Raw genomic sequence first — 13,934 nt, 5'->3', positions numbered from 1 at the left:
ACATATTATCACCAAATCTTGGATTCAATCTTTTTGTCAACTTGTTTTCTTTCAATCATTACAGGTTTTGTGATTCTTTTTGGAACTGACTGAAGAGCTTATGCACCTCTTTTTTTTTTGGAGTATAAAAAATAAAAAAGCATTATTTGTGGATAACTCTGGCAATGTTCACTCAAAAATGGATGTGCATAAGCTCAGATCAATGAGGCCTACAATCAATCAGTTCCAAAAAGAAATAGTAAAACAAGTTGATAAAAAGACTGAATTCAATATTTGATAATAATATAGCATGATAAAAGATTTCTAAGCAATATTTTGTAGACTAGTCATTTTTTTACTGGTAACACCAGTAACAGTACTGGTAACAGAAAAAAATCCCCAAAATACAAAAATTATCCAGTTTCACGAGGGAAATTTGTATAAGCTGTGTAAGCAAAGTCAGCAAGTTTTAGTCCAATGCGATAACATTAACTAGCATTTTAGGGAAAAAGAAAATCCTTTGCAGGTCATGACCATGAGGGTTAAAACATAATCGAGTCCCTTTACCCTCAGTGTGACAGCTGTTTTCTGTACTGTACACCAAGGAATCAAACAAACATATTTGAACGCACACAACACTGACCAGTCTTTCTCATCTCGGAGTCTTTGGCACTCTGCTGTTGTGGTCCTGCTTGTGCATATCTCATTCTGCATCTTCTGCTGTTCTTCTCTGAGAGCTCTCTCTAACCCCTCCAGCTGAGCGCGCTGCTGAAGTAGCGTGTTATACCTGGAATCAGGCCGACATGAACAGTGTCATGGTTTAATAGTGCTTGTCTAAAGCAGCACATATACATATACATATATATATATATATATATATATAAAACACATATGTGGTATTATATCTCTACACAGAACTTGGAATCATCATCTTGTAAAATCTAATCTTGTACTAACCTGTCCTCCAGTGATCGGTGCTCTATCTCCAGGGTTCGGTGACTGTTCTCCATCGTGGAGTACCTGTGAGAGAGCACCTCCATCTCTGCTGCCTGTCTCTCATGCAGGACGCTCAGTCTCTCGTGGTCCCGGAGAAGAAGCTCATTAACGGTGCGCAGATCTTCTCTCTCCCGTATCGCGCCCTCCCTCTCAGCCTCCGAACTCTGCCGTTTCCGCTGTAGCTGTGCATTATGAGCCATCAGAGAGGAATTCTGGGAAGTTACAGTGGACTTCTCTACCTAAGAGAAAATGAGGATTCATTAGAAAGAAAGAAATGAAGACTTTTATTTAACGCAGCATGAAATCGATCAAAAAGTGTCATTTAAAATGTTACAAAAGATTTATTTTTCAAATGAATGCTGTTCTTTTTTATCAAGAATCCTAAAAACTAAATTTAGCATGATTTAAAGTATTAAAGAGCCCAAGCTGTTTTCAACATTGATAATAATAATAATTGTAGTTGTCTTTGAGGGATCAAATGACACTGAAGATTGGAATAACAGCAGCTGAACAACTTACATTTTAAAATATATTAAAATAGGAAACAGTTATTTAATAATATTTCACAATATTTGTCTTCTACTGTATTTTTGATCAAATAAATGTAACATTAGTGAACCTAAGGAACTTTCTCTAACCACACCCAAACTTTTGAACGGTAGTTTATATGCAACTTTTATCATATTTTATAATACCTATATGTGCAATATTAGCAGTGCAATTAAGCCAATAGCTTTTAGTTTAATGTGACTTACCTGCAGTTGTGCATTGTGTGTCTGCAGTGCTGTGTTGCTTTCCTGCAACGAAGCCGTCTGCTGCTGTAATGCAATTATTTGTGCCTGCAACCCATCTGACTGCACCTGCAATGTCTGCAGTTGTGTTTGCAATGACTGTTTCTCAGCCTGCAAAGTTGCATTCTGCATAAGAAAAACCAAAGGCACATATATCCGATTTCTGTAGCTCAACTAGTACAGCATGATGCTTACAACACCGATGTTGTGAGTTTGATTCCCAAACGTACATTTACTGACAAAAAATGTCTATCTTTAACACAGCTTAAATTATGAAGATGCTTAGCAGGAATAAAACATTATTTCATGCTTAAATCCCCCCTTAAGTATTTAAACAGATTGTGGACACTGGCTCCTTCATAAGACTCACATTTCTCTCCACCTCAATGAGTCGATCCTTGAGCTTAAGCAATGCCCACGTGGCCTCCTGACTCTCTCGGTGCCATGTCCACTCTGGTGGAGAACATTGTCCTGCCTTTTCCTCCTCATCTCTCTGAAGCAATGCCTCATAGTTCTGTTTGACCTGCAAAAAATCATATATATGAAGACATTTATATATATGACATGATTTATATATATATGAAGACAGTTGCTTTGGATAAAAATGAAAAAAAAAAAATTGTGTTTTAGTGAAACATGAGTTTGGTAGACTGTTTTGGTCTTTCCCCATTCAAGTATGACTACCAAGTAAACTATCTTGCTTTGGACTTGACTTCTACTCACAGTTTTAAGATCCTGTCGCAATTGCTGGTTTATCTTGGCCGATTCTTGCAGACGGGCCTCGAGGGCAGCCATTCTCTCTTTCTTAATCTTCAGGGATTTCATTAGAGAAGACTCCAGCTCTGACTCCAACTGCTTACACTGACTGAGACTGGGAGAGAGAGTGACGGAGACAAAGACAAAGGTGGTCATTCGACATTTCTAAGGAATCTGGCATTTAAAAGTATCACCTTGGGCTTCACTGAATGTATAAGTGAATGTCTGCATACCTCTGGTCTCCAGCCTCGTGATCTCCCATTCGTGTCTCCTGGTTTAACCTCATCCTCTCTAGTTCATAAGCCAATTTCTCAAGATCAGATTCTTTCTGTTGCAATTTCAACCTCTGGTCCAGCAGCTCCTGGAGCGGAAAACAGTGAATTTGAGAAAAATAAGAGAATATTGAGAAAGTGTAATAATCTACAAAGCATTCGGTATAGTGGTAACCTCTCTTAATGTCATCATCATCCTCTTGTCCACTCCAGTCTGTTGAATCAGCTCCTGGTTTTCCATCTCAAGCTCTTTGTTCTTAGCACAGGATTCACTAAGATAGTTAATCTTTTTAACCAGGGTACGGTTCTCCTTCTCAAGAACCACCAACTTCAGGTTGCTACTATCCAATGAGGCCTCCTGGATCTTCACTTGCTGCCGCAATCTCCGATTCTCCTTCACCAGACAACTCTTATCTTGCTCCAGTTGTCCATTCTCATGCACTAGACCTTGGTTTACTATGTCTACTTGTCCTTGGTTTTGGTTGAAATTGACTTGAGGCCTCTGGTTCTCAGTCTCCAATTCATGGAGCTCTACTTCAAGGCAATGAAGATTGCCGTTAGTACTTTCCAAAGATGCATGCAGGTGTTCTGTGTCAAGGGACTGATTGCTGGTCTTAATGATAATTCGGTCGTTGTGCATGTTGGCAAATGCTGGAGTAGATTTTTGAATCTTAGAGTCTACTATGTCCATCCTCCCATTTTCCTCAATATGTTTAGATTCAGAGATGAACTCATCCAATGAATGACTGGTTCCTTGAAGTTCTTCCAGGGTCTTCAACAACCTCTGGTTCTCTTTCTCCAGTTTTAGCAACCTGCTACATGTCTTTTCAGTTACCTCTTGGCCCAAAGACTTCAGCTCTACAACCATAGACACATTTTAGGTTTATTCAAGTTTACAGTTTTTGCAAGCTACTGTATGCTTCTATGTAATAGCAAGATCTTGGTTTCAAAAAGCAAAGTTTGGAGTAACATAGGGTCTTATTCAATGGCACAATGGTCCACGAGCTTCACATTTTTAAGATGCCTTGTCAAATTGCCAATGCTAATGTTTAGATATACCTGAATTCTGTTGAGGGTTCTTGGCAAGTTCTAGCTCCCAGCCCAAACGTTGTGATTCTTCCATACTCCTTTTCTGAGAGAGCTCCAGGATGACGTTCCTTTCCAGCAGCTCCTCTATTCGTCTTCTGTCCACAGTACTTTCCTAAAACACATTAGACAACCGAGTCAAGCAGATAAAAATAATAATTTGGAATGGAAAGAACAGAAAATGGTACATATTGTGGCAGATCATTTTCATGGAAATCATCACCTCTTCCATGTCATGAAGTTTTGATTCTAGTAGGAGGTTGTGTTTCTCCAGCTGGTGCAGTTTGTCAGATCGTGCTTTGACGCTCTGTAGCTCTTCCTCCAGCATGGCCTTACTTTCCATCAACACCTGATTATCCTCCTTCAGCTCCTGTCAACGGCAAAAAGAAAGTTAAGGTGAGATTTCTCACTCATGCACATATACTAGAAGCTTGGGGACAGTAAGATTTCATCAGCAAAACTTTAAATAAATGCTCTTTTTTAGAACTTTACATTCATCAAAGAATTCAGATTTTTCAAATAATTCTATTTTTTAAGCAGCAAATCAGCATATTAGAATGATTTCTGAAGGATCATGTGACACTGATAACTGGAGTAATGGCTGAAAATTCAGCTTTGCTATCACAGGAATAAATTACATAATTTTTTACACCAATTTATTTTAAATTGCAATACTTCACAGTATTAACGTTTTCACAGTTTTTGATCAGATAACTGCAGACTTGGTGAACCGAAGTGACTTCTTTCAAAAACATTAAAAAAAAAAAAACTTACCAACCCCAAACTTCTGAATGGTACTGTATGCACACATAAACATTGTTCTATACACACCTCCAGTTTGACTTTATAAAAGTTCATGTTGTGAAGTTTATCTCGGTAGCGAGCCACTTCACCCTCCAGTTTGTCTGCTCTGATGGCTCTTTCTTTCATTGCATCCAGCTCATCACGGTACATCCTGGCTGCTCGTGCATCTGTCAACAGCTGCATGTTCTGACCACGGACAAAAGTAGACGGGATAGAAAGAGCAAGGAAGAAAAAAACTAACTTTAAAATAAAAACCTTAGCCATTTCTAAACAAATATAGCACAGCTAAACTGTACATTACTTTATCTTTTGAAAGTTAAAGTTCTGAAGTTGTGCATGTAGCAAAATATAAATTGCAACAAAAGTGAAAGTTCATTGTTGGAGCTTTAGATCAGACATATTAAAATATTTTCTTTTTAGTACCTCTTGCTGAAGTCTTTTAAGCTCCGCCTCCACATTGTCCAGGTCCTGCCTGCAGTCTAAGAGCTGTTCACTTTTCTCCTCTCTGTTGCGACACAGGAAACAGATGTTTGGAAGATTTAAAGATTCAACACTCACACAGGTTCAGAGGAGTGATTAACATGCAATCACTTAATCAGAGAAGAACAAGTAAGTACAAAACCGCACAGCTAAATATGTGTGCACATAAGCATAATACATGCAAATATAACCAATGCAAGTGTGTACACAAATGCACAACAAGCCAAAAAAAGCGGCACCTATCGATACTCAAAGATAAAAAATATTGATGAACAGAACCTGCTACTTTAAGAAATCCAAGAAACTTTGACATGAAAAAACAGCACAATGTAATATAGAAAATACATTTGCATTCTCCCTAGAAATTATAGCCCTCATAGATACTGGTTCATTAATAGAGAGCATTTCCCATTGTCAAACAGATGGTGCACATGCACTTGTCTGACCCATGCATTACACAGACAGTGAGAGACAAATGATATCTCACGCTATACATTTTACAGTGCATATGTGCTTTTACTAGCTACACAAAAATCAGAAAGTTATTTTAAAATCATTGTGATCTGTTTTCTGAATAGTGCTCTGTGTTTTTGTAAGATTACGACAAAATTCAATTGCATTTTTCACATGACATCAGTATATATCATATTTATAAAAATATTAAATAATGTTTTAAATTCATATTTTATGTTATTGTAAAGTTACACCAGAAAGTTAGCATAATCACCTAAAAATGATTGTATCACTGATTTTCCAAACTCAGTTATTTCATAGTTCAGTATACCTAGAAATTTCACTGCAAAAGATGTTTTATCCCCAAATGAAACTGACTTTTGACTAAAAACTGAAGTCTACTTCCTATAAATGTTGATCGAAACATCACATATTCACTTTTAAATGTTGCGAAAGCTGTACTGTTTTTGTTCAGACATTAACACTCAATTGCTGCTCGAGAATATACTCCCAATATAGAAGTTCAAGAATGCAGCAGTGTGAGCAGTACTGTACAGTGGGTTTGTGGATGGATGGAAAAAATTGATGGATAGAAGGCTGGATGGGTGGAAAAGAGGGGGGTTGACTGTCTGTAGCATTACACTAAGAGGATCAAAGTGGGTCAGCAGAATAAGAACGGACCCTGCACTGTGCCAGGGTCTATTTAATCTGGGGCAAGCTTCCTACAGACATTTTACCGTAACCAGAGAACCAGGTATTAAAGATTAATCAGTGAAGCTTTATTAATTATCAAATAAGTAAATCAATGAAAAATAAGATAATGTACAAGATTACATTTATTTGCACTCTGGTGTAGTGCAAGTGATTAGAATGTTGAAGTAATATGAGATATATTGTTTTGGACACTGGAAACCAATATTATAAGCTTTCAATATTAATTTAAAAATTAAAAAAATAATAATAATAAAAATTCGCAATCATTAATGTTGACGAATGCAGATATGGCTGCCAATATATTGTCTATCACTAACAGTTATAGACCCCAGGAAATGTCTTGATAAGTGCAGTTGTTGACATATTTCCTATTGAAACAGGAAGCCACAGTCATGAACCATGATTTTCTGCTTGCTAAAATGATTGCAATCATACACCCATATAAACAGTTTGATCATACATCATATCTGTGCATGTGTAGGTCATTTTAGTGTGTGCGCATTTGCTCACAGCTCCTGTCTGAGGCGTTTGATCTTGGCTTTAGCGTCCGTCAGCTCTAGTGCCAGATGCTGCTGGGATAAAGGGAGCCGGCTGCTGGCGGACTCTGTGAGGGAGGAGTCATCACCAAACACTACAGACTTTATCGTCTCTTTCCCCTGCATCAGCTCCACGATGGCCTACCAGCAGAGAAAGCGAGAGAGGGGTTAGACAAGAGAATCAATTAGATAGCCAACTAAACTGTTTTGGCTTCACCCAATAGACATTTAAAGTCGAATGCATTGGCTGTTTATCATTTTATGCACCGGCTAATATTTCCTTTCCTTCATACTGCAGCCAAGCACAATAAACCTTTTTGAAACTGAATGATCATCTCCTAGAAAAGTGGGGAAGAGAATGAATTTCAAAATGACTTTTGAAGATACCTCAAATTGCCGGTCTCGCTGGTCCACTAACATTTTGAGGTTAATGCTCATACTTCTGCAGAGATTTTCCCATTCCTCTGGACACAGACCCTCCATCTCCAACCAATGCAGATCAAACACGTTCTCCTGACATTGAGTCACCTGGAAGTGCAAAAACATGTCTCAATCAGCATTTTGTATAGCTTTATAAAAGTACAACATTTTGTGTCATCTACCAACAGCTCAATTCAAAACACCTCCTGGCAAGAAAGTACATAATAGATAATAGACATAGTTACATGCTGCTGACAATCTGCAAATAATAATCTTGTTAAGTTATTAAGACACTCATTATGCCTGTAGGTGGCTTCTTTCAGGCAGACATGATTTTAATCAGTTCTCCCTGAGAAGTCCGATCAAATATAATTACTACATGACTATACAGATAATCAGCCAGCCCATATGTGTCATATTTGCCAAGCAATTATGTCTCTTGTAGTCTATTCCAGTACCTCTTGGATATGAGCTGCGATTGCTGCTTTTGTGTCAAAATGAAGACTTTGTATCTTCTCGATATACTCCTCTTTTCTTTCACACTGAAAACAGCAACAGACAGTTTTAGGTCTGCATATTAGAAGTGGCACTTCTTCATTTTGATGAAAATGCACAACGAAAAAAAAAAAAGTTAAATGAATTGTCAAGAATCTATGTGCACACAGTGACATATTACCTGCACTGCACAGCCAAGCAACAGTAGCAGCAACTTCCTGATCTCTTCTAGACCTTCCTCTAGAAAAAAAAAGGTTTCATTTGTCAAAACAAGTGCTTTACAATGCAATGGAAATTATCCTGATTCTGCTTGATCCCAATTATCTGGTTCACTCCAAGATGTTTTTAAAAGAAGCCTCTTAGGCTCACCAAGGTTGCATTTATTTGCTCAAAAATACAGTAAAAACAGCAATATTGTGAAATATTATTTCAATTTAAAATAACTGTTTTGTATTTGAATATATTTTAAAATGTAATTTATTCCTGTGATGCAAATCTGAATTTTAAGCATCATTACTCCAGTATTCAGTATCACATGATCCTTCAGAAATCATTCTAATATGCCGATTTCTACTCATGAAACATTTCTTATTATTATTAATTTGGAAAACTGTTTAATATTTTTGTTTTACCTTTTTCAGGATTCTTTAATGAACAAAAAGCATTCAGCAAATAGAAATCTTTTGTAACAAATGTCTTTACTGTCACCTTTGATCAATTTTGCTAAATAAAAGTTTTCGCAAAGACAAAAAAATCTTAGTGACTCCAGACTTTTGAACGCTAGCATACTTAGATGAGGGAAATACTGTCATTCAAAATAAATGTTTTTCAATATGCACACTTTTTATGCTGAAGAAAGATATCATAGATATCAAGATATTGTATTATAATTACAACTCCTGAAACTATAAGCGCAAACTTCCCAGAGGGACATGAAGGTACGTATTGGGAGGGATAGGAAAGTATTTTATAGTAGAAGGTAAAATAAAAATTCACACAGCAGCTTTATGATTTCTGTAAGAGCTCCTGACGGATTGCTCAAGTGTACGTCATTAGATTCAAGCCTCTGAAACTATTCTTCTCAGAAAGAGCTGACGTACCACAGACCGGGTTCTTGCCCAGCAGCAGAACATTGGGAGGAGGTGTCATAATCAGCTGATGCAGGGTCTCCTACAGTAAATAGGAGATAAGAGAGAGGAAATATGCAGAATCTTGTCCAAAAATCAGCAGCTCTGAGTTTTATTAAAGAGCAAAAACAACCACAGTTGCCATCAGTTTCTTTGCATTCAACCGTTTTAAGCTGTAAATTACAGGCAGGGCCAGGGACTGGGGTAATTGTTCAGAGACGTCTTAAAGACTTCAGGAAACTTGGGGGATGGTTTAAATCAAGACAATTATTAAACTTTGAAGTGGTGCTTTAGATGAACTCAAATGTTGTGGTCACCGTCATCTGCAATCTTATTCATTTCTAAAAAAAAAAAAAAACCACACATTAAAGGACCAATGCAGAGGTAATTCAAGAAGTTAGATTACACTGCACTCACTAAAAGATTTATTAGTTCTTCTTAAAAAGCCACATAACCAGACAACCACAGTGTTTGAGAGCATTCATTATTACAGAGCATTTCAGCTTAAATCAGTATGAAAATGTGTACAGTATTATTACTGTAATTATTAAACAGCATTATTTAATAATGTCTCCTTGTGGAAGGCAGATGTCCCAGGATGTCCAGGGCTTTTCAATGTGTAAGTTATGCTAAGACAAATCGACAAGGGTATGGGTGGGCTTACTTTGCCTGTCCCTTTTCCATATGGGAATTCGTTAATGCCGATTCTTCTTGGGCAAAATCGTTTTCAGTTTTGCTGAATAAGCTAGATCAGTGATTGAATGCTCTGAATTTCCTCAGGCTAACAAAACTCAAGGGAAGATATAGTCAATTCCGAAGATTCAAGATGCTGAGCACAAACAACTGTCACACTATTTTACATTAATTTAAAGGGGTCATATGATGTTGCTAAAAAGAACATTATTTTGTGTATTTGGTGTAATGAAATGTGTTTATGTGGTTTAAGGTTCAAAAAACACATTATTTTCCACATACTGTACATTATTGTTGCTTTGAATTTAGATTTGCATTTTGAAAATGTGACAACTTAAGGCAACATATGGTTTACAATGCCATAATTTCCACCAATTAAACTAGTAAAAAAAAAATGATTCGGCCATTATTTGGCTTGTCTGTTTTTTAGGGTACTTTCATTACTTTGACCGCTTTAGCCGGCACCATGAGAGACAGGTCTCATGGGATGTAAAATGGGTCATTTTCCAGTTTTGCTCCGGGCCATTGCTGTTTCCTAGCTACTGATTACACAGATGTTGGCTTGGCACACTGATATCTAGGCCAGCCTCTTTGAGGGGAGCTTGTAGGTCTGGTGGCGAGGCTATTTCCACAAGGACAGATGTGCAGGATGCAGGGTGGGTAGCAGGAACTTTAGGGCATGACTTCAAATCCTGCCCTTCCACCCAGACGGTCTCCATTTGGGAATATGCAGAATCCAGTGTAGTAAAAATGGAACTTGACATTGAAGTGCATGCAGCAAAAACGTATTTGAAAGAATGACTTGGATTATACAACTTTTTTAATGTATAGAGTGTACAGAGAGCAATACAGCCCACTTTTAAGTGGTCTTGGTTTTGGTAGTATTTCTATCTTTCATTCATTTCCAAAGATTCTTCAATATATAGCCTTGAAATAATCTAACTATCTCAGAGATGAATCACAAATGGGGAAACAATGTACAAAAAATAAAAATGCAGTGTATTTATCTCTTTTATTAGCTGCAAGTCACTGATTATAAGTAGACATTATGTTTGATGTTTATTCCAAAATATTCAAACAACTACAAACCTAACCTTTTTTCTATTATAATGTTAACTTATCTGACTTCTCTTCAGGAATTATGGGTAGAGTAGTTTTTATATTTATTTTAATTCTTATTTTATTATATTTATGATAGTTTATTTTATTTTTAATAAACTTTTTAAATGTTTTTATGTTTTTTTTTACTTAATTATTTATTTAATTTTCTCTGTGCCTTACCTGGTAGTATGATTTGATGTGGTAAATGAGAACAGACAGGTTTTGCGCTCTCTGGCCGACGTCATTGTTCACTTTGTTTAAACCTTGAACAGTCCCTTTGGGATTTCTGTGAAAAAAAGACATGAAGTTATTTCTGCAATATAAAATCAACCCAGCAAGAAGCAACTGAGACGTCTTGTTTCTGAAGACCTGTTTAGTACATTAACCTGGACTAAGGGGCACGAGTAATAATAGTAACAAAACACAATCCGTTCATTCATTCCCTTTTTTTTCCACATGACTTCATTCCTCAACTAGCCAGCACCAAGGCGTTGTTTCTGAAGACCTGTTTAGTACATTAACCTGGACTAAGGGGCACGAGTAATAATAGTAACAAAACACAATCCATTCATTCATTCCCTTTTTTTCCACATGACTTCATTCCTCAACTAGCCAGCACCAAGGCAGACACAGACAGAGGCAAAAGCAGCAGAATTCAGTTCAGGTCAAGACTTGAGACTTTAACTCTTGTAGTTCAGCAGCTCAAGGTCCGAGTCCTGACACAGTGACCTGAAACGCTGCTCTCCCTTGATAAAATTCAGTCTGGGATGTTGTACATGCCACCATCAAAAAATAGTCTACAATCAAGCTCTAATCCATCAGCCTCCCTGAATCTGTGGGATTACTGTGGCCAGCTTGATACTGTACGGTTTACTACCTCAGCATCTTTACAGATTATTTTGCTTTTGAAAATACATGTTCTGGGCATTAACTATCCTTTAAATGGCAACGAAATGCATGTTACCTAAGGGCATGGTTGGGTTTTAACATTTAAATACAGCTATGGATTTTTGTCTGAGATGGAAATAGAATTTGGGGCAAAAACAACCCACCCATATGCACCCATCCAAATTCTGTCCAGCCGAACAGTCTGATGGACCGACTACAAAGTGTTCCTTCATGACCATGACAAAGCATACAGTGTTTTGGGTCTCCTGCATGGAATGAGTCATTTAAAAGCTGAAACACATGCTGTCTACAACAGTGCCCGATATTACATGCAAACGACACCATAGGGTGGTGGTAACTTCACAGTATGGGGTCTGGAATGGGGGCACACAAATTTGATCACATGTAGAGACAACCTGTGAACTGAAAAGTCACTGAGAGAACCCTTTCAACAATATGCCCTTAAGCAAAGCACTCAACTAGTGTTAAATTGCATATTGTTGCTCTTTTGTTAGTTTTGTCTGCTTTTATTGTCCTCATTTGTAAGTCGCTTTGGATAAAAGCGTCTGCTAAATGCCTAAATAAATAAATATAATTATCAGTGAAGTCTGGGCTGGTCGCCACACTTCATTTGAGTGAATATTTCTTGTGGCAGGTTTATGACCTCTAATAAGGAGATCAGTGGTAGAGACATACTTTAAAGTCTTGGCTACATAAATACGCTCACCATTATATAGTTTATACTTTCTTGTGACAACATGCCCCAATCATGGGGAAAGCTGTTACAGTAAATGGAGTACGCTGTCAGAATGGAACCTTCCACTGAACAGACTTTTATAAGCTTTTTAGATAAATCTTTGTTTTGCCCAACAAACACTTGAGTTATATATTACCTTCATTATATAGTTATATATATGGGACGTCCCACATCAAATTAAATTTACTAAAGTGATTTTATATTCATAGAAAGCTTATTAAATGAAAGTAAAGAGCCTACTTTAATGTTCCAAATAAATTTTGTGAAAATAAAATGTCAAAATATGGGTAAAATAATGTTCCATCGTCATTCAGCGTAACAGACATATTTATGAATCATACTTATTCTGACCTATACTTATTAAAATATTAATAGAAAAAAAAACTTTTATTTTTTTTTATGCTTGACAACCCCTTTTCGTCTTTGACCTACACACACAATATTTGATCACATCCATTTTTTTGTCATTCTATCAGTTTGTCAGTCGTCATGACAAACACACAGCTTGATCTTCCACATAGATAATTGTTATGCTAGCTCAGATACTCTGACACACCGATACAATCTGATACAATGTTTGCTATGTTCTGCAGAATCTGCACGTAACAAACAGAAAAATTGCAACTTACCCAAGTGACAAGAGGGCTGCTCATGAACTGCTCTAATATGACTGGAATCTCACCCTCCATATTAATATTACACGATCAGAGAGATTGAAAGAAACACGCGTGGAAGAAACACATAAAAACCATATAAATCCAGCACTGGTGGTTTACCCTTCTCCATAAGCAGCTGAACAGAGGAAATCTAGCTGCATCACTGAACAAGGAAATAATCTGCAGTTCACGGCGATGCGATGCGATGCAGGATTTCACATTCATGTAGCTCGTTCCTCGTCAACAAACTGGTATCTGTTATTAGATTGAAAATAAACGCAGAATGTTGCCTTTTAAATGTTCCATCAGTACTGCAGCATCCTCCGGTGCCGCTCACACATCGCGCCGAAACTGCAGTGCGTGTGCAGGGTGCTCACTACTGGAGATCCATCCTCACTTACTAGTAGTGCATGTGAAGCTTTAAAGTAAAACCACCAGCCATTAGAACCCAAATAACACAGGATTTTAACAACTAAATGTAAACTTGAAACATTTAGGGCACGTTCGTGTTTCCTTCATCAAAGGGAAATATCCCAAAAAGATGTAAGGTCTAATTAAAAAAAGTTTTAGTATGTATTTATGTATTTTCCGTCCCACAGCATCCGCCAGATCTGGACAGCAGTAATTCCATGGCAACTGTGGTTTAGTACATCTCTGACCTTAATCTGTTACCATAACAACAGCCGTCAACCCCCTCAATCACCAGTTAAAATATCATAACAGGCTTATTGAGTGTAATCTGCCCCGGTCTGTGCTTTAAATCGTCACCAATGAGGGATGACTAGAATAATGGCCATATCCTTCTGCTGAGGGGTGGCCAACATTAAACTGTACTGGCAGAGCTATTCGTTTAATTTGGAAAGGGGGGAAACTAGTTAGTCTGTGATATTAATATCTCATAACATAGATAAAAAAAATAAAAATAAAAAA

General features: G+C 37.2%; 1 protein-coding gene across 2 annotated transcripts in view; it reads right to left on the bottom strand.

The window, feature by feature from the left end:
- The window catches only part of LOC107678216 (girdin-like), an 18,114-nt gene extending 7,161 nt beyond the window's left edge, over positions 1-10,953 (bottom strand). For both annotated transcript variants that reach the window (XM_016473420.1, XM_016473421.1), the window contains exons 1-17: positions 10,884-10,953; positions 8,883-8,952; positions 7,964-8,022; positions 7,746-7,829; positions 7,255-7,395; positions 6,842-7,008; positions 5,108-5,189; positions 4,712-4,870; positions 4,104-4,250; positions 3,854-3,995; positions 2,970-3,652; positions 2,756-2,883; positions 2,490-2,637; positions 2,137-2,289; positions 1,731-1,892; positions 937-1,214; positions 623-766 (exon numbers count right to left, since the gene is read on the bottom strand). In XM_016473420.1, coding sequence (XP_016328906.1) covers positions 623-766; positions 937-1,214; positions 1,731-1,892; positions 2,137-2,289; positions 2,490-2,637; positions 2,756-2,883; positions 2,970-3,652; positions 3,854-3,995; positions 4,104-4,250; positions 4,712-4,870; positions 5,108-5,189; positions 6,842-7,008; positions 7,255-7,395; positions 7,746-7,829; positions 7,964-8,022; positions 8,883-8,931 — 2,726 coding nt within the window. In that variant the 5' untranslated portion in view covers positions 8,932-8,952; positions 10,884-10,953. The remainder of the gene's footprint in view (positions 1-622; positions 767-936; positions 1,215-1,730; positions 1,893-2,136; positions 2,290-2,489; positions 2,638-2,755; positions 2,884-2,969; positions 3,653-3,853; positions 3,996-4,103; positions 4,251-4,711; positions 4,871-5,107; positions 5,190-6,841; positions 7,009-7,254; positions 7,396-7,745; positions 7,830-7,963; positions 8,023-8,882; positions 8,953-10,883) is intronic.
- Between the last annotated feature and the right edge of the window lie 2,981 nt (positions 10,954-13,934).

Source organism: Sinocyclocheilus anshuiensis, unplaced genomic scaffold (assembly GCF_001515605.1).
Source record: "Sinocyclocheilus anshuiensis isolate Anshui unplaced genomic scaffold, SAMN03320099.WGS_v1.1 scaffold648, whole genome shotgun sequence".
Lineage (NCBI taxonomy): Eukaryota > Metazoa > Chordata > Actinopteri > Cypriniformes > Cyprinidae > Sinocyclocheilus > Sinocyclocheilus anshuiensis.
This window is presented reverse-complemented; position numbering and strand designations above follow the sequence as displayed.